The sequence below is a fragment of the Canis aureus genome, chromosome 11 (genome assembly GCF_053574225.1).
Source record: "Canis aureus isolate CA01 chromosome 11, VMU_Caureus_v.1.0, whole genome shotgun sequence".
Classification (NCBI taxonomy): Eukaryota; Metazoa; Chordata; class Mammalia; order Carnivora; family Canidae; genus Canis; species Canis aureus.
This window is the reverse complement of record NC_135621.1, coordinates 49,972,250-49,994,286: the sequence shown is the minus strand read 5'-3', so window position 1 is coordinate 49,994,286 and position 22,037 is coordinate 49,972,250. Positions and strand designations below refer to the sequence as shown.

The 22,037-nt window shown below is 36.3% G+C and overlaps 1 protein-coding gene across 7 annotated transcripts in view; it reads right to left on the bottom strand.

The window, feature by feature from the left end:
* The window catches only part of CAMKMT (calmodulin-lysine N-methyltransferase), a 404,255-nt gene that overhangs the window by 37,478 nt on the left and 344,740 nt on the right, over positions 1-22,037 (bottom strand). For all 7 annotated transcript variants that reach the window (XR_013389434.1, XM_077915259.1, XM_077915258.1 and 4 more), the window contains one exon: positions 1,367-1,441. Coding sequence is in view for 6 of the 7 variants with exons in the window: in XM_077915259.1 (XP_077771385.1) it covers positions 1,367-1,441 (75 nt within the window). In the remaining variant the exon portion in view is untranslated. The remainder of the gene's footprint in view (positions 1-1,366; positions 1,442-22,037) is intronic.

Sequence of the window (22,037 nt, the reverse complement as noted above, 5' to 3'; positions counted from 1 at the left end):
GATCCTTTCTCATATTTGGTGAGGAGAGGCATTTACTAAATTACTTGTTCAAATCATATGGTGAGGTCTTAGCTCCTTATTTTTGGATTAGGTGAGGGATATAGCATTAGGCACAATATCAATGATTAGTCCAAAAGCTGTTTTTCCCTCTTTGGGTGCAAGGTTTTTCCGAAATTGGGTGCAAAGACACTAAAAGGGCCATGGAAAGCTAGAAAATCTCAGCTAGAAATAGAATAGGGTACTTATTTTCCATGGGGAAGTATTTTTCAGAAGAAAAAAAAAAAAAGAAAGTAGATCTGATTCCAGTGACTTACATAGAGGAGTTACCTATTGAAAGTCTTAATTTTAAAATAAGAATAGTAATGACTGCTTGAAAATCTCATTTAACTCCCCTTGAGGGAAGTCATCTATCTCCAGGTTCTGGATCTTATAATTGGGTTGATCAATACAACAGAACTTCTTCAGAATCTGAACTTGTTGTGTTTTCAAGTCTCAAGTGTTGTAAAAACATAATGAAACTACAAATAAGATCTTACTCTTCCCGGGGAAAATATTTTTGAACTGTCAATGTTTCCATATGCTGAAATAGTTATTATTCAACACGCATGAAGGAAATACCTAAGATTATTTGAGATAATTATTAAGGTTTGATACATATTTATCCTGTAACTTAGGATCAGACTTCATTGACAGTAAGTAGACTGAGCCAAACAAGAAGACAAAATATCTAATGTAAATTATTTTTAAAAAGCAGGCACCTGACAGAGATTTTAATGTTATTTGCATAACAATAAAATGTAATGTTATAATTCCTGTTTTGCGTATAATTAAATATCTTAATTGAAGACACTGAAAATTTAGATAGCAAACATACATTTTAAGAAAAGATATTTCCCCAAAGATATTGCACAAATGGATTGGTTTGTCGGAGCATATATGTGTGTGTACACACATGTACCTATATTCCCTTATATCAATAGTCAGATCTCTCCTAAGAAGTAAGCTAATTGAGCTGTTTGTGTTGATAAACTCCTTTTTCTCCAGACTATTCCTCTCCGAGCCATAATTATTTGCAATTTGCCTAAGTCGTCCATTTACTGATACGTCAAGCATGAAACAGAGGCAATTCCAGAAAATGGAAATGCTTCTCAAAATCAATCTTTGGGAAATAATGTGGTAGAAGTTACTGTGTGATAGAAGACTACCTTATAACTGTCACATGGAGATGAATATTAATTTGTTGAGGTTAAGGTGGCTTTGTGCTTCATTTGTTGACTTTGCTTAGCCGTCAGCAAAGCAGCACAGCCCAATTACTCCAGCAAAGCTATTTTTCCTAACAGGACTTTTATGATTTTTATGTACTTACCAGTCAGCACACATAACAATGCCAAAATGTCCTTCCAGTTGAGAGACATCTGTCTCATTATCCCATCGTAAAACGCTTGAGGAGAAAAAGATTTTTAAAAATCATACTTAGGTTTTTTTTTTAACTTTTGATTTTGAGCTATTAACATTATTTTTTGTGGCACTTGAAATTATTTAAAAGGTATATACAAATTATTTCAAAAGGTATAATAAAAAAAAACTAGGGATGGAACTGTCTGCTCTGTATTTTATTTAACCTTCAAATCCAGAAGAAGAGAATTCTCTATTTATATATAATAGTTAAGCTTGTGCTAGTTTTTATGTTTTTTTTGGTAGATGAACCCAGGAAAAATATCTTATTTTTACTGTAGCCATTACAGTGAGTCTAGACTCTTAACATCAATGAGGTACATATTGAGATCAAAGTATTCCCCATCTGACTGGAATACAAATTCATAAAAAATAAATGATGTGAAACTTGGTGTATATCTATTTTGCCTGGCATGTCAGTTGCATTTCTTAGTGATGAAATGAGCGATCTGGCAAGATAGATGAAAAGAAAAGCCAAATTTCATTTGGTAGTTCTCAGGTTTTAGGCATATTTTAAAATTCACCCATCCTGACACTCAGTCTCCCAGAAGAAGATCAGGTTTTCAACCTCATATTAACAACAATAATTAATAACCATATTTAAAAATTCTAGTTGTGCTTATAAAGCTAATGAAAGATTTTAAGTTACTTTTATTTTTTTTAAAGATTTTATTTATTTATTCATGAGAGTCACAGGGAGAGAGAGAGAGAGAGAGGCAGAGACACAGGCAGAGGGAGAAGCAGGCTCCATGCAGGGAGCCCAATACGGGACTCAATCCCGGGACTCCAGGATCACGCCCTGGGCGGAAGGCAGGTGCTTAACTGCTGAGCCACCCAGGCGTCCCTTAAGTTACTTTTAATAATAATTGTGATGATTAGCATTTTACCATATTAAAATATTTTAACGATTCCTTCCTCCACACCAAAACTGATTTGCAGTGCTATTTTTCAAAGTAAAATTGTGCTCCTATTTTCTATTTTGATTATTATTTTAAACCAAACTGAATAAGCACATCTCATCCTGTCCAGTTATATTTGCTTATCTGGGTTCTTTATTTCTTCCACATCTTCCTGAGGTGAAAAGCCAAATGTTTAAAAAAAAAAAAAAGTCTTATTTTGGTAAGTCCAAAAGTTCTTCCCAGGTACACTAATATACATTAACAGTAGTGAATTTCTTAAGGTAGAAAAGATTAAACACATCACCATGAAAATATTTATGCACACTGAGCATCAGTTACCCATTAACTTATTCAAATTATTGTTACTGAGCACCTACTATGTGGCAGGCCCTGTGCTGGGCCATAGGCTATGCCTTCTTGATGGTAGCCTAGAAGGACATGTGGACGCATAAGCCCATAATTCTGATACTGTGTCCTATGTGTTGTGTAAGCATTATAGACTCAGAGCTCCAGGAGGACTTTCCAGAAGAATCTGTCATCCTGTGACACTTGGACAAGCTTTATAAATTAATTCTACTGTTGTACTTGCTTCGGCCCACTGGAGAGCCAAGGATTGGAGGAAACCAGGAAAACTCTAAGAGATTAATGCTTTCTTTGTTTTTAGATTAATTCCTCAGAAACTCCATGCACCTAGGGAGAATGGGACAGAACCAATACCAACTTATATGGAAACACTGAGGCCTCCCATGTGGCTGGGACTCCAGCTCAGTGGGAAACCAGGCCTATTCAGCTCCTGTCAAAGACCTAAGAGTCTTAAAGAGTTTCTACATGAACAAGCTGGTTTAGAATATAGCTCTATAACTGACTTTTTCAAATCATCAAAGTAATGGACCCATCACACAAATTTTGGGAAAAAGAGAAAAGTGTTAAAATTCCTCATAATCTTATCATTCTGTAAACTATTATTCAGAAAATGTTTCTAATACATAAGTAATTACTAAAGCACACGAAACAAAGTGTCGGAAATCCTGTGGTGGATACTGGATATTGGATTCCTGAGGTGCTTCAGCCTCTTGATTCAACAAAGACAAACTGGAGAGATGAGGGTCTAGGCAGCAACTGGCTATGGATTACTACAGCAGATTGAACAAGAGTGATTCTAAGGAAACTGAAATGCTTGGCTTCGCCATGTGGATCACAACACATTCCCAAAAAGCATTTTTTTCTAGTTCTAATGAGGCTTATGACTATGCTGTCACCATAACCATAAGCACATGACAAAGAGTGGTGTATAGAACAGAGTCTAGCTTTGGTGTGACAGACACACCACACCTAAGTTCAAACTTCGGTTCCTTCCTTGGCTGGTTGTGTGAACTTGGGAGTCTGCCTTCCCATCTGTAAAATGGAGATAACAATGGCCACCTTCTTGAACACTCAGAGAGCACCATTCACATTGTATTCTGGATTTGTGGTGTACACGTAGTATACAGTGAGAAGGCTGCCCCCTGGAGCTGTGCAATCCCAAGGGCTTCTATCTCAGAAGGCAATGGGTGATGGTGACTTCAAAATTCAAGGAGTTGGTCCTTTCACCTCTTCTTTTCCAATGACCTTACCCTCCACCCTTCTCAGATAACTTACATGATGATCATCTAGAGCAATACTTTAGTTGTGGAGAAGGATCAGATTTCTGTTGTTGTTTTATCCAATCTGTTACAGACTGACAGTTTTATAAGATACAACAAATATTAATAGCAAATGAGATTTTAAAATTCAAGACATTCTAAACACAAGTCCACTGATCAGATGATTGGATATCACAGTAGTGCTCCTAAACATTTACTTTCAATTTCTGAACTCACCTCATTGATCAGTAACAAGCAGTTCATAGATTAGTTGCAGTGTATGGCCTATTTGTTAAGTAGCACTGTTCTAGACTTTGTCTTTATGAATACCCGAAACCCTGACCTACCCTTTCACAGCTCATCCCTTCCAGAAGGTACTCTAATCCCAACCATTCTTCAGTCCCACTGGCCAACAATCTGCTAGTCCCATCACCATGTCCCTATCTCTCTTCCATAATGTTTATCTTCCCTCTTTACACAGCTCACATCCCACAGCCAATCATCTTAATTACTCCTTTGCATACACTCTCTACTCCTTTTTCCCTTTCTTACTTCCTCCTATCTATAAAATCTAACCCTCTGCCTGTTCTGAGGCTGCACCTGTGCACCTGAGTGTGGGTAGAGAAAGCTCAAATGCATCATGATTGGATTTGCTTTAAATTCATGACAATGAACCTCAAGTGGACCCTTGATGAGGTCTGGCAGTTAGACTTAGACTTTTTTGTCCACTTACTTATCCGCCCCATCCCCCATCTCCCAGGTTGCTATTTTGTACTACTTTCTCTGTTTCCAAGTTCTAACACTTCCTTTCTCATCCTGACTTTCGGCTGACGATCTTGTTTCATATTTTACTGTCAAAATTGTAGGTATCAGATGAGAACTTCTACAAACTCCCACCACTACAGTTTCGCTCCTAATAGCATCTTATCTATATACTCTGCCCTCCTGCCTGTTATCATAGATGAATTAAAGATACCATACCCCTATCTAAAGGTAGTACCTCCTCTTATACACTAGAGCCTTTTCATCTACTCTAGGATATGGCTCTAGAAATTCTCCCTTCTCTATCCTATAGTATCACTTTTTTTCTCTGTACTGTATTGTTTCCATCATTATTCAAACATGCAGTTATTTTCTCACTCTTATAATATCCTCTCTTGACTCTATTTACCTCTCCAGTTATTACTCCCTTTCCCAACTCCCCTTCTGCAGGAAAAAAATCTGTAAAGAAGTCATATAAATTCTTTATTTTCAATTCAACTTCACAATTCATAGGGTACTGGTTAGATGGGTCTTGTTTCAGTAGGGGAGAATAATTAGTGCTAGACTAAATGCTGCCCTGGTCCTGTCTAACAAATCTTAAAAGCAAGACCCAAAAGGATCAAATAATTTCAAAATAACTTAACTGTGACCCTGAACAAAATTCAGAAACATTTATAGGAATACAAAAACATTCAGAATCCAACAAAGTAAAATATAAAATAATTGGGAGCACCTGGGTGACTCAGTCAGGTATGTTCAATTCTTGATTTTAGCTCAGGTCATGATCTCAGGGTCGAGAGACTGAGCTTGTGTTGGGCTCTGTGCTGGGTGTAGAGCCTGCTTGGGATTCTCTCTCTCCTCCCTATGCTCCTCCCCATATCCTCTCTAAAAAACTACCTAGCATAAAATCAAAGATTACCAAGCATGCAAAAATTGAAATAATACAATCTATAATGAGACAAATCAAACAACTAAAACTGGACTAAACCTAACACAGATGTTAGAATTAAGACAAGAGTGTTAAAATAGTTACCATAATGATATTCACTGTATTTAAAGAAATGAATAGAGACAAGAAAGATACTTTTAAAGTCCCAAATTAAAATTCTGAAGATGAAAACAACAATGTCTGAGAGCAAAAATACACTAAATGGAATTAATAGCAGATTAGACATTTCAGAAGAAAAGATAAATGAACTGGAAAACAAAGCAATAGAAACCATACAAAGTGAAATATAGATAGGGACAAAGAATAGAAATAAATTAAAAGAGGATCAGTAAGTGAGCTGTGGGGCAAATTTAAGTGATCAATATATGTGTAATTGGAGTCCCCAAAGAACAGAAGAGGGAGAGATCCAGAAAAACTATTTCCAAAAATAATGGCTGAAATGTTTTCAAATTTAATGAAAACTATTAACCCACAGATCAAGAGATTTCAAAAAACTTCAAGCATAAGAAACATGAAGAAAACTACATGGTACAAATAATTTAATCAAATTGTCCAAAAGCAATCATGAAGAGAAAATCTGTAAAGCACCCAGAGGAAAAGAGAAACACATTACATATAAATAAAGATAAGGACAATAGCATATTTCTTGTGAGTAATGGAGGCAAGTCAGAGACAGTGGATTGATATCTTTAAAGTCTGAATGGAAAATAAAAATCCTGTCAACCTAGAATTTTATAGCCAGTTTAAAATGTTTTTTTCCCCTCAAAAGATGAAATCGATGTTTTTAGACATATAAAAGCTGAAAGAATTAATCACCAGCAGATCTACATTATAAGAAATGTAAAGAAAGTCCTTTAGGTGGAAGAATTATCATACCAGACAAAAATATGGATCAACAGAAAGAAATGGTGAGAACCAAAAATTGTAACTACATGGGCAAATATATAAGATTTTTTTCTTATTATTTAACTCTTTGAAATATAATTGACTGGTTAAACAAATAACAAGTACTGTGGGGTTTATAACATATATATAAGTAAAATATAGGGCAATAGCATTAAGACTGGGAGGGGAGTAGTAGAAGTATATTATGATAAGGTTTTTATAGTGTAGATGAAGTAGTACATTATTTGAGGATAGACTGTGATAAGTTAAAGATGTATACTATAAAACCTAAAGCAACTACTAAACACAATTACAGCTAATATGTCAACAAAACAGATAAAGTAGAATAATAAAATATACTCATTTAATCAAGTGAGGCAGAGAAAGATGAAAAGAAGATGAATAGATGGAACAGAAAACAAAAAAACAAAATGATTTAAATTTAACCATATCAGTACTTGCACTAAGTAAAAATGGTCTAAATGCCCCAATTAAAAGGCAAGAGTGTCAGATTAGATTAAAATGCTAGATGGAAGTATGGAGCTTACAGCAAATGTATTTTAAATGTGAAGCACAAATAGGTTAAAACCAGCAACACTAGTCAAAAGAATGCCAGAGTGGCCATATGAATGTCATACAGTAGATTTCAGAGCAAAGAATGTTCCTCGTTGTAAAAAGGATCACATTATAATGTTAAAAGACCAATTCAAGAAGCAGACATAACACTTCTAAATGTTTATGAACTGAATAACAGAGTTTCTAAAGTGAAGCCGAAATGGGTATTTCTGCAAGAAAGCAGACAAAATCACAATTATAACGAAAGATTTCATTACTCCTCTTTCTTTCATTTTTAAAGATTTTATTTATTTATTTCATGAGAGGCACAGAGAGACAGAGACACAGGCAGAGGGAGAAGCAGGCTTCTCATGGGAGTCCGAAGTGGAACTCGATTCCAGGACTCCAGGATCATGCCCTGAGCTGAAGGCAGACGCTCAACTACTGAGCCACCCAGGCATCCCTCAATACTCCTCTTTCAATAACTAATTGAAACAGAAAATAACCAGTTATAGATGACCTTAGCAATGCTATAACCAACATGACAATTGATATTTATAGAATATATATATAGATATATATATATATATATATATATATATATATATATATATATATATATATATTATATTTATAGCAGAATATACCTTTTTTTCCCCCAACTAGATATGGAGCATTTATCAAAATATACTATTTCTGGGTTATATTTTAACTTTCAACAAATTTAAAAGAATTCCAGTCATATAAAAATATGTTCCCTGGGGTGCCTGGGTGGCTCAGTTGGTTAAGTGTCTTGACTCTTGGTTTTGGCTCAGGTCATGAACTCAGAGTTGTGGGATCAAGTCTCGTGTCAGGCTCCATATTCAACGTGGAGTCTGCTTGTCCCTCTCCCTCTGCTTCTCCTCCTTGCTCTCTCTTTCTCTTTCTAAAGTAAATGAATAAAATCTTTAAAAAAAAGTTCCCTGGACACTATGGAATCAAATTAGAAATCAATATACTCTGTAAAATCTCTAAGTATTTGGAAAATAAATAATACACTTATAAATAACCTAGCATTCAAAAAAGAAATAAAAAAGAAACTGAAAAATATTTTTAATTGAATTAAAATGAAAATACAACATATAAAATTTGTGGGATGCCACTAAAGCAGTGCATAGAAGGAAATTAATAGCACTAAATGCCTATATCAGAAAAGAAAGGTCTAAAAAAAAAAAAAAGAAAGAAAGAAAAGAAAGGTCTTAAAGCAATAGACTCAACTCCCAGCTAAATAAACAAATAAACAAAAAAGAGAAGTTAAAATCAACATAGCCAGAAGGAAGGAAAGAAAAGGAATAAAAATCAGTGTAACTGGAAGAAAGGATTAGAACAGAAATAAATGAGCTACAAAGCAGAAACATAACAGAAAAATCACTGAAACTAAACACTGGTTCTTTGAGAGGAGCAATAAAATTGATAAACCTCTAGCCAGACTGACTAGGAAAACAGGGAGAAGACATAAATCACCAATATCATGAATGAGTGAAATGGCATCACTACAGATTCTACAGATAATAAGAGGATAATAAGGAATATAAAAGTTCTTTATAAAATATATTAATAAAATATATATTATATAATATCTATAGGTATAAAAATATGTATCAATATATAGATATGGATCTCATGATCAAGTGAGGTTGTCCTAGAAATACAAGAAAGTTGGTGTGATGTTTGAAAATTTATCAATATAATTCACCATATTAATGAAAAGAAAAGATAAACCATATGATCATCTCAGTAAATACAGAAAATGCATTGACAAAGTCTGACTTCTATTCCTGATGAAAACTCTCAACTGCCTAAGAACAGAAGGGAACTACCTTGACCTGAAAAAAGTCATCTATGAAAACCTACAGCCAGTATCATACTCCAGTGGTGAAAGACTAGATGTTTTTTCCCTAAACATCAGAATAAGAAAAAGATGTTTCCTCTTACTATTAAACACTACACTGGAGATTCTAGCCAGTTCTGTAAAGCAAGAAACAAGTAAGTTATCAAGACTGGGAAGGAAGAAGTAAAATTGTCTTTATGAGCAGGCAATCTGATCATCTATGTAGAATATCCACTAGAATACACCAAAAAAAGCAAGCAGAACTAATAAGTGAGTTTAGCAAGGTTGTAGGATACAAGACCAATATACAAAAATCAGTTATATATATAAAAAATCAGTTATATTTTCTTATAAAATTTACAGAAATCAGTTATATCTTCTTATAAAATTCTTATAAAAATTACAATTTCTAATCCCATATACTCACAATAATATTAAAAAACTCAAACTATTAGTAGCATAAAATATGAGATACTTAGAGAATTCTGACAAAAGATGAGAGAAATTAAGTAAGACCTAAATAAATGGAGGCAATTCAATGGATAAAGGAGAGTATTTTCAAACATAGTGTCCTAGCATTTGGATATCCACATTTAAAAAAAAAAAAAAGATCTCTAACACATATCTTGTGCCATATTATAAAATTGACTCCAAGGGGATCATAAAATTAAGCGTTAAACCTAACTATAAAACTTGTAGATGAAAGCACAGAAGAAAGTCTTTGTGACCTGGGGTTGAACAAAGACTTCTTAGATACGAAACAGGATGCACGATCCATAAAAGAACAAATTGGCAAATTAGACCTAATTAAAATTAAAAATTTCTGCAGTTTGAAAGATGCTATGAAGTGAATAGAAAGAGAAGCCACAGGCTGGGTAGGGCAGCAGTTGGGGGAGGCAGAAATATTTGCATATCATATATCTGATAAAATCTTCTGTCGTATAAGCGTACATATAAACATAACAAACTCTCACAGTATGTTAATAAGAAAACAAGCAACCCAATTTAAAAAAAAGTGGATAGAGCATTTGAACAGACACTTTACCAAAGATACATAAGTGGCGAATAAGCACATGAAAAGGTATCCAACATCGTTAGTAATTAGGGAAATTCAAATTAAAACCCTAATGAGATACTACTATACACTTATTAGAAAGGTTATAATTTAAAAGATTGACCATATAGAGTGTTGGCGAGGATGTGGACAAAATGGAACTCTCTGACACCACTGATGCAAGTATAAAATAGTACAACCACCTTGGAAAACAGTTCCATCAGTCTCCTTAAAAAGTTACATATGTGCCTCTATATGACCTAACTGTTCCACTCCTAGGTATTTACCCCAGAGAAGTGAAAGCATATATCCATACAAAACATATATCTACATTTATATCTATATATATATATGCACACAAATATTCCTTAGCAATTCATTTGTAACAGCACAAAACTGACAAGAACCGAAAAGTTCATCAATGGGTGAAAGCCGAAACAAACTGTAGTGTATCCATACAATGGGACACTACTCAGGAATAAAAAAAATTATTGATATTTGCAACAACAGATGAATCTCAAATACTTTTACTAACTGAAAGAATACTGACTTAAAAAAATAGCACATACTGAATGATTCCATTTACTTAAAACCTTAGAAAATATAAACTCATGTAAGTTAAGGAAAAACAAATCAGTGGAGAGGAAGGAACCTTCAAGAAGCAGAAAGGAGGGACTGCCAAAGGGCAAGAGGAAAATTTGGGAGGTGAAAGATAGGTTCAGTATTTGGACTGTAGTGATGGTTTCGAGGGCATATGCAAATTCCAAAACTTGTAAAATTATGTATAGTTTATTGGATGCCAATTTGACCTCAACAAACTGTTAAAAAAGAGCTAAAAAGGAAATGTTTTCTGAAAGAAAGCAGGATGTATACATATATACTACTAGGCTCCTTGGCCAATATGAACTTCACAATATAAGGCATAACATTCAGATGCAAGTAAAGGAGGTTCCTCTAAACCCCTAAATCATGCCCATGTGTCACCTATAATTAAATTGACATTGAAGTAAAATTTCTATCATCTCCATTGTATTTCACCACAATGTCAAAATCTTATTTGTTTGAAATTCATTACAAGCTCGGGACACCAGGATGGCTTAGTGGGTTAAGCCTCTGCCTTCGGCTCAGGTCATGACCCCAGGGTCCTGGGATCAATCCCCATGTCAGACTCCCTGCTCAGTGGGGAGTCTGCTTCTCCCTCTAGCTCTACCCACCACTCTCCTTGCTTGTGTTCACTCTCTTTCACTATCAAATAAATAAATAAAATCTTTAAAAATTTTTCATTACAAATTAAGATTTGACAGAAAGAAATATAAAACCAGTCAGCATTCCTCATGCTTTAGGAAAATCTTAATAGTTATAGGCATGTCAAACCTAGTAAGTTTAACAGGTATTGCACAGCAGAAAGAATCCTGGGCTTCTAGCTAGCTAGAAAGCTCTGAGTTCAAATACCAGCTCCACCACCTACAGGCCAGTGGGGCTAGGAGATGCTGAATATCATGGCCCTCATCTATAACAGACAGTAGTTGCTTTGCACAACGATAAAGGAATCAAATGAGATAGAATACATGAAAGTCCATTATCAGTGCTCAGTAAATACTAGTTTCCTTTCCTTTACTTTTGCACTAACTTAGATTTTTTTCATTCTGGCTTTGACTCTGGAGTGTCAACGCAAAATGCAAAGACAAGTCAATTTCTGATAGGACTCATACCTTGTAAAACTCACACTAAAGCACTAAAGGAAAAAAGATTCTCAAACAGAAAGTCTCTGTTTTAAGTTTGTAATAAAACCTAATGTCAAACATGTTTAATCTAATTTGTATTTCATTGTGGTGCTCAAAGATAACTCTCCCCTTACAGATTTAAGGCATTCCTTTTCTCACGTTCCCACAGTTAATATTTGTTTACCATTATATTCACAGACTCCGTTGGGGAGGGAGTCACAATTTTTAACTCTCCTGTTAAAAAAAGGTCATCCCTTGCTTGTGTTTTTGCAAAAGTAGTGTACTGATACAATTCTTGATCATGCTTGCCAAATGTAATGAGCTTAGAGTTATTTAAAAAAAAAAAAAAAAAGCTGTCTTAGCAGCAGTGGGGAAGACAGTTTTCTTCACATGGATATTACAGGCATTCCTCCTTGCAACAGACTCCAGGAGCCCTTCCCACAGTTTCTTACATCTTACTTCTCAACGTCTGTCTGGGCTTAGCTCACTTTTACAAAGGTCCATTCAAGTCATTTATAGTGTTTACATAAACTGAGGAATCATTTCTCTTCTTCTAAATACTTCCCTATTTGCCATTTGTCCCTCCATTTTTCTTGATCTTTTACAGAGTTTCAAAAATGCCATATGCTAGAAGACTCTATAAATAGTGTTTTAGGCACTTGGGCCAAGGAATCTAAATCCAGAACAGAAAACCAAGAATTCAAGGAGACACTATCTGTTGATTTCCTAACTTGTGAGCCAGTCCATCCACAGGGTGATTCAGCCCTTCTCTGGAGGCTGAGAAGGATAGTACAAAGAGGACCTGTTTCTAAGTAACAAAATTAAAATAGTCTAAGGAAACAAATAGTCTTATTTCAAAATGAAACAAAATAATTACAGATGGTCATGTTGGGGGAGGTATATTGAAGAAGGTGGAAGGTGGAATATGGTCTTAAAGGCAGGACTGGGACAGGCAAGAGGAAGAGGAATTACATCTTGAACAAAGTGTACAGGAGGCAAGGGTTTGGAGGCTGGATGCACACATCCCTGGTTTTTAGCTCCCCAGTATTCCAGGTCTTTGTTCTTTAAGATGACCTCACCACAAGCCTGGGGATCTGATACCACTTCCCTCATCTTTTCTCTTTGCCTCTTGTCTAAAAGGAAGTAGGGTTACTCATCCTTTCAATCACCTCCCAGCTACGTGCAAGATTAAACCACTCCCCTTTTCCTCTAGTGGTTTTCATACTCAACCATGCATCAGAATGTTCAAAAAGTTTGTTAAAACACAGATTTCAGGCTTCAATCCCAGAGTTTCTTTTTCTTTTTTTTTTTTTAATCCCAGAGTTTCTGATTCAGTACAGTAGAGCTGGCGTGGAGGCTACAAATCTGCATTTCTAACAAATTTTCAGGTGGTGCTGATGCTGCTGGTCTGGGGACCATACTCATGTCTTATGTCTTATGTCTTAGAAGCACCACTCTAGGCTATGCTCCATGAGATCTGCTCACTTTCACCCCCCTCACATCATATATTACTTATTTCTTCTTCCATGATGTGTTGGCATGCCTGCCAACATGAGCCACTCTTCCCTCAACTTTGCTTCTTCTTGACACTCCATCAACACTTGGTTCTTTCCCTTCACCATCAACACTTTGGCAGGAGGAGTCTACTCTCATTGATTCACCTGCGCTCCCAATATGACCTTTCTGGCAAAAGACACTGACACTGTTCTGCAATTTGCTAGACCTTTAGTGATCTGCAGCAGCTAACACTTGAAATTCTGTCTGGGACTTGCTTCTGTTGGGATTGGTTTTACACCACACCATCTGGATTCAGCCTTCTTGTCTCCAGCTCCTTCTCTGTATCCCTGACTGGCCCCTATTAATCTGCCCCTAAAACAGATATTTTCCAAGATTTCTCCTTGGCCATCTTCTTTTACATTCCAGTTTCCATACTTCTGCTCTAATCTTTTCATGTTGATCTACAAATCTTCTTCCTTTTCTTTTTGTTTTTTTAAGATTTTATTTATTTATTCGTGAGAGACACAGAGAGAGAGGCAGAGACACAGGCAGAGGGAGAAGCAGGCTCCTCACAGGGAGCCCAATGTGGGACTCGACCCCAGAATCCCGGGATCACGCCCTGAGCCAAAGGCAGATGCTCAACCGCTGTGCCCCCAGGAGTCCTGATCTCCAAATCTTCTAGCACAACATTTCCTGAGATGTGAACTTTCCTTAACGGCTTGCTAGTTACCATCACACAGAACACACATTTATGTTCTACAACCATGTGAGTGCAATGTGTCCCAAACTACTCTCCACCTCCTCCTCCAATTGACATAATTAATTCTCCAGGATGGCCTTCATATTTGCTCACCAGTTTCCGCTCTCATTCAGGCTTGGATACCTCTTTTCTTTTCTCTGGAACCACTGAGATGGCTTTCAAAACAAGCAAAAACCCCAACATTTTTATTTTAATTTATTTTTAAGATTTTACTTATTTATTTGAGAGAGAGAGAGAGAGATAGCATGAGAGAGAGCACAAGAAGAAAGGGGGCAGAGGGAGAGGGAGAAACAGGCTCCCCACTGAGCAGGGAGCCCAACTCCCAGAACTCTGGGATCCTGACTGGAGCTAAAGGCAGATGCTTAACTGACTGAACCACCCAGACACCCCAACCCAACCCTTTTAATTGTAGAATAAGACACTGAAACATAAAACTACATGAAGCAAATATATGCCTTAATTATGAGACAAATACCATTATAACCACAGCCCAGATCAAGAAATAGAACTTTCCCTGTTACCTCACAAGTCCCTTTATGTGCTCTGTCCCATTCACCTCCTTCTTCCACCTCAATGCAATGACATCCTAACTGGTCTGTTGGCCTCTGACCTGTTCCCATTCATCACACCAGAGAACTAAGTTTGTCTGGACATATCTTTTCTTTCTTTCTCTCTTTCTTTCTTTCTTTCTTTCTTTCTTTCTTTCTTTCTTTCTTTCTTTCTTTCTTTTTTAAAGTTGTTATTTATTTATTTGAGAGGGAGAGAGAAAAAAAACATGAGTTGGGGGGGTAGGGCGGGAGGGAGAGGGAGAAGCAGACTCCCCGATGAGGAGGGAGCTCCACATAACGCTTGCTCCCAGGATGACCTGAGCCAAAGGCAGATGCTTAACTGACTGAGCCATCCAGGTCCCCCTGCACATGTCTTTTCTACCTTCATGCCTTTAATGATTTCCTCTCGACTTTTCATACCTAGAATGCACCTCTTTAACTGCTTTTCTACTCTTGCCTTTCATGTGCTAAATCACATCTCAGGGGCCACCTCCTTCACCACCCTTTCTCAGATTCTCTGCCTTGGATTGGCTGATCTTCTCTTCATACTAACACAGTATGATTAACCCAACTAGAGCAGACTCTGTCTTATGTCTTGGTAGTTGAGCAAGTATCTATCTCTCATTTGGATATCTTGAGCTTCCTAAGGCAGAAACCTCACCTTACTTATATTTGTAACCTCTAAAGAGCTCACCATAGTGCTTTTACATGTAGCAGAATCTAAATTACATTTTATTACCTTGGACTGAAGGTACAAGTTGGAGTAGAATAGCAGCTAATTTAGTGAAATATTTGAGGTAAAAATGTTATTTATTAGCAAACTTAATTAAAGAAGAGTGTGTGCAGTGCCTGGGTGGCTGAGTTGGTTAAGAATCTGACTTGATCTCAGTTCAGGTCTTGATCTCAGGGTCATGAGTTCAAGTCCCATGTGTTGGGCTCCATGTTGGGAGGAGGAGAAGGAGAAGGAGGGGAAGGAGGGGAAGAGGAAAGAGGAGGGGGGGAGGAAGGGGAGGATAAAGAAGAAGTGTGTATATAAGACAGATCTAGCAAAAAAAAAAAAAAAATCCCCCAAACAAACAATGATACAAAAGAAATCCAAGTGTTATTTCTGGATGTCCATTTTTCTCAACTAGTGTGGAATTAGTTTCTTGACTGGGATAGTACTGGCATTTGGGACAAGACAATTCTAAATTGTAGTGGACTATCCCTGGCACTATAGGATGTTTACCATCTGCTCCCTCTAGTACTAGTAATAACCCTTAGTCATTGTGACAACTAAACAGAAATGTCCGACATAATTACAAAGAGGTGCAGAGGTGGGCACACAGTCTGATTGAGAATCACCGGTGGATTATGCCTGGTGTATAATGTACGACACAGTGCTATAAAGCACTGATGTATGCCCCTTGTTGAGTCCCCACAACTAAAAGCTGTGATGCAGACAAGAAACTAATCAGAATTTCTCCCTTCTCTGTATAACTTTCCCACTGCTATTCACATCTTCATTAAGATGACATCATAGAAATTCAGAGTCCAGGGGCACCTACGTGACTCAGTTAAGTGTCTGACTCTTGATCTTAGCACAGGTCTTGATCTCAGGGTTGTGAGTTCAAACCCTGCATTGGGCTCCAGGCAGGATATAGAGCCTACTGAGAGAGAGAAAGAGAGAGAGAGAGAAATGAATTAATTCAGAGTCCAAAGTGAGGAATAAAGCCCTCACATGAAAGGTAAAACAAACAAACAAACAAACCTCTCCTAAGGACAAATAACAGGATATCCCTAGATTCACCTTTTTGGTTTAAGCTGGCATGCTAAACTGAACAGCAATCTAGGAATAAAATGAGTTTATCAAAGTGTGATCTGTGATCTAAATATATTAGAATTACCTTGGGAAATTAAAATGTGAAATTCATGAACCTCAACCCAGGGAGTCCAATTCAGTCCACAGATAATTCCTATGAATATGGGTCATGGACCACTTTGAGAGGCAAGTTCCAGAATATCTTTACCAGTATGGATCTGGATTTAGAACCTCTTTTGCCATAGATCTAGACTTTTAGTTTCATGTGTCAAATGTTTTTATTTTCAAAAGAGTTATTTTAAAGAGGATACCACTTCAGAGAAGTAACAGTGGCCCTAAAGACAGAATTAAGAGCACTCCCCACCATATAAAGAACTTATAAAACTAACACATCATCATCATCCCACTGAAAAATGGTCAGAGGACCTGTCCAAAGAAGACATCAAGATGGCCAACAGCAACTAAAAAAAAAAAAAAAAAAAAAAGGTTGGCCAACAGCCATATGAAAAGATGCTCAACATCACTCATCATCAGGGAAATGAATATCAAAACCATAGTAAGATATTACCTTATACCTGTCACAATGCTAAAAAAGAAAAAGACAAGATATAACAAGTGTTGGCAAGGATGTAGAGAAAAATTAACCCACATGTGCTACTGATGGGAGAGTAAGTTGATGCAACCACTTTGAAAACACAGTATCAAGGTTACTCAAAAAATTAAAAATAGAAATACCCTGTGATCCAATAATTCACTATTGGGTATTGACTCAAAGAAAACAAACACATTTATTTGAAAAGATAGATGCACTCCTATGTTTATTGTAGCATTATTTATAATAGCCAAGATGTGGAAGCAGCCCAAGGGTCTATCAGTAGATAAATGGGGGTGCCTGGGTGGCTCAATGGTTGACCATCTGCCTTTGGCTCAGGTCGTGATTCTGGGGTCCTGGGAGCGAGTTTTGCATTGGGCTCCCCGCAGGCAGTATGCTTCTCCCTCTGCCTATGTCTCTCATAAATAAATAAACAATAAAAAAATAGATGAATGGATAAAGAAGATGGATAAATATGTGTGCTATGGAATACTATTCTGCCATAAAAAAGAACGGCATCAGGCAGCCCGGGTGGCTCAGCAGTTTAGCACTGCCTTCAGCCCAGGGCCTGCCTGAGATCGAGTCCCACATCAGGCTCCCTCCATGGAGCCTGCTTCTCCCTCTGCCTTTGTCTCTGCCTCTGTCTCTCTCTCTCTCTGTCTCTCATGAATAAATAAATAAAATCTAAATAAATAAATAAATAAATAAATAAGCAAACAAACAATAAACAGCCTTATTAAAAAAAAAAAGAACAGCATCTTGCCATTTGGAACAACATGGCTGGATCCAGAGGGTATTATGCTAAATGAAACATGTCAGACAAAGACAAATACCATGTGATTTCACTTATACATAGAATCTAAAAGACAAAATAAGTGAATAAACAGACAAAAAGCAGAAACAGATCCATAAATATAGAGAACAAACATGGCTGTCAGAGTGGAGGAAGGTGAGGGGTGGGCAAATTGGATGAAGGGGCATAGAAAGTACAGGCTTAACAGCTAGAGAGAACAAGTCATGAGGATAAAAGGTACAGCATAGGGAATAGAGTCAATGGTACTATATATAATATGTGGTAACAGATGGTAGCTACACTTGTGAGCATAGCATAACGTACAGATTTGTGGAATCACTATGCCATACACATGAAACTAATATAACATTGTGTGTCAACTATACCTCAAATAAAAAGAAAACAAAAACAAACAAAACCACTTTCCACTGGATCACTTAGGGAAGGAAGCAATATCACAGATGAACCAAAATAGGATTTCATTTATATACATAAATTCCTTGAAACAAATGACCTGGCCAACCTTATTGGTTTTTATCCTGAAGTGAAACTAATTTACATTTCCAGTCTAGAAATAAGGTTTGGAGAAAGATGAGGGGGGAGGTAATGTTAGGTCTCAATGAAATTTTTACCTTAGAGGATCTACAAGATTAACTACAGACAATTGAGAGTTGACGGTAAGTCAGGTCCTATCCTTTCTTTGTAAATATATGACATCTAGAAAATAAGCAACAGAATATGGTGGATGGAACTGGCTTTAATGAATGAAAATTGGAGACACTTTTGAGGCAAAGAAACATTGCAGAATTTAATGAGAAATACTCAGGGAGAACTCTAGTTCAGTGGTTCTCAAGCAAGGTCTCCAGACCAGAGGCAGCAGAGTCACCTGCCTTGATGGGACTCAGCAAAGGCATTTCCACAACTGGGTGTAGAGCCTTTGGGCCCCTTACCCCAGTACTCTGGGAACCTGGGCCAGGTTACAGTGTTCATCAGTCACTGGGGACAGCTCCTCTCCCCCTGCCTGAGGTTCCTGTTTTGCCTCCTCAAGCAGGTACCCAGGCTTTAGAGAAGTTTAGGAGTGTCCATTACCAGGCCTCTTCTCCACTGGGCTTACCATGCTGCTCCCAGGCCTCAGTCCCTTTCATACCTTTATTCCTTTCTTTTTTTTTTTTTTTAACCAAAAAAGGTTTTCTTATAAAATAAACTTTGGGCAAACATCAAAAACAAAACAAAAACAAAAACAAAAAAAACAAACAAAAAACCAAACACATAAATTTTTGGGCCTCTTCCTCAGTCTCTCAGGAGATAAGGGCTAGCAGCTGTGTCATAACAAGCTCTAGAGATGATTACTAAAGTTTGAGAACTATGGCTCCAGCTTATTATATATTCTTGGATTGACTTTAAAACTGATACCACTCTCTGGATCTGTGTTTTTGTCTCTAATATAGCTGAAACAAAATTATTTCAGAGTCTAAAAGGATTTGCCTAACATTTGAGGATCCCCTTAGCTGGTGACCAGTATATTCCACACTGGTTAAGGAGGACTGGTAAAGGGTTTTGAGATCTTGGAATGAAAGGTACTCATTATATTTCCCTTTTCAAATATCTTTGATTCTATAATTATGACAGCTTATTAACTTACATGGGAATAAAACAAAGTGATGATAAAAAATTAGAATTAGTTCTAATTTCACATCAAATTTCAACTATGTGTCATTAGATGTGAAATCACAAAATTAATTATTGTTTTTATTTCTTTTTTTGTTTTGTTTATTTTTCAAACTAATGAACTTTCAAGCACAGTGCATTTTAATATAAGAATTTCACTATATGTTGCCAACTTCAAATTATAGCTTCTAAAATAATGGGGTAAAAATTGCTCTGATCTAGCATTATGGTAGCAGCTTAGGGTGACCCAGATTAGATGGTTCAAAAGATAAGAAAAGCTTTCAAATTCTTTTAAGAAGCCAGCATACCAGTAATATTAAAATATAATAAGGATTGTGCAATAAAACTGTGGACCAATTTTACTGATGAATATCAATGCAAAAAGCCCAGATAACATCAAACACTGTTGATGAGAATGTAAGATGGTTTAGCCAACTTGGAAAACAGTCTGGCAATATCTCAAAAAGTTAAACACAGTTTAACTTTGAAACTTGTCACAAGAACTTGTATACAAATGTTCACAGCAGCACTATTCATAATAACTAAAAAGTGGAAACCACCCAAATGTCTATGATAAATGGATGAATAAAATGTGATTTATCCATCCACTAAAAAACTACGAGAACTGATGAATGAATTCAGCAAGTTTGCAGGATACAAATTCAGTGTACAGAAATTTGTAGCATTCTATACACTAAAAATGAAGGAGCAGAAAGAGAAATTAAGAAAACAATCCTATTTACAATTGCACCAAAAATAACACCTAGGAATAAACTTAACCAAGGCGGTGACAAACCTGTCCTCTGAAAAGTATAAAACACTAATGAAAGAGGTTGAACGCAAACAAATGGAAAAACATTCCATGCTCGTGGATTGGAAGAACAAATATTGTTAAAATGTCTATATTACCCAAAGCAATCTACAGATTTAATGCAATCTCTATCAAAATACCAACATTTTTTATGGAACAGGAGCAAACAATTCTAAGATTTGTATGGGACCACAGAAAACCCCGAATTAGCCAAAGCAAACTTGAAAAGGAAAAACAAAACTGGAGGTATCACAATTCCAGGGTTCAAGTCATATCATAAAGCTGTAGTAGTCAAAATAGTATGGTACCACACAAAAATAGATACATAGGTCAACAGAACAGAGTGGAAAGAAATAAACCCATAATTATATGGCAAATTAATCTTTGACAAAGGAGGCAAAAATATGTGATAGGAAAAAGTTTCCTCAACAGATGGTGTAGGAAAAAATGGACAGCTACATGCAAAAGAAAGAAGCTGGACGACTTTTTTACACCACACACAAAAGTAAACTCAAAGTGGATTAAGGACCTAAATTGAGACCCGAAACCATAAAAATACTGAGAGCACAGGCAGTAATTTCTCTGACATCTAGTGTAACAAAATTTTTCTATATATATGTTTTCTGAGGCAAGGGAAACTAAAGCAAAAATAACCTATAGGGATTACATCAAAATTTCAAAAGTTTCTGAACAGCAAAGGAAACAACCAATAAAACTCAAGGACTAAATGGAAGAAGATATTTGCAAATGATATCTGATAAAGGAATATAAAAAATTTATACAATTCAACACCCCCCCCCAAAAAAACAAATTAAAAAATGGGCAGAAGACAAAAATAGACATTTCTTCAAAAAGACCTATAGATGGCCAACAGACACATGAAAAGATGCTCAACATCACTCATTATCAGGGAAATGTAAATCAAACCCACAATGATTTATTACCTCACACCTCTTAGAATGACCAAAATCAAAAGCTCAAGAAACAAGTGTTAGCAAGGGTGTGGAGAAAAAGGAACCCTTATGCACTGTTGGTAAGAACGCAAACTGGTGCAGCCATTGTGGAAAACAGTATGGAGGTTCATCAAAAAGTTAAAAACAGAACTATCCTATGATCCAGTAATTGCACTGGTAGGTATTTATCCAAAGAATGTGAAAATACTAATTTGAAGGGATATATGCACCTGTATATTTATTGTAGCATTATTTATAATAGCCATATTATGGAAGCAGCCTAAGTGTCCATCAATAGATAGATAAATGGATAAAAAAGATGTGTGTGTTTATATATGAAATGAAATATCACCATGAAATACTATTCAGCCAGAAAGAGAACAATGAAATACTATTCAGCCAGAAAAAGAATGAAATCTTGCCATTTGCAACAACATCATGGATGGATACACAGTATAATACTAAATGAAGTAAATCAGTCAGAGAAAGACAAATATCATATGATCTCACTCATATGTGAATTTGAGAAACAAATGAACAAAGGAAAAAAAGAAAGACAAACCAAAAAACAGACTCAACTGTAGAGAACAGAAGGTTACCAGAGGGGAGGTAGGTTGGGGGATGGGTGAAATAGGGGAAGGGGATTAAGAGTACACTTATCTTGGGGAGCATTAAGGCATGTATGAAGTGTTAAATCACTACATCATACACCTGAAACTAATACAACACTGTATGTTAACTATGCTAGAATCAAAATAAAATAAAATAAATGTGTTCTAGTCATACAGTAGAATATTATTCAGCCATAAAAAAGAATGACATCCTGATACATGCTAAAA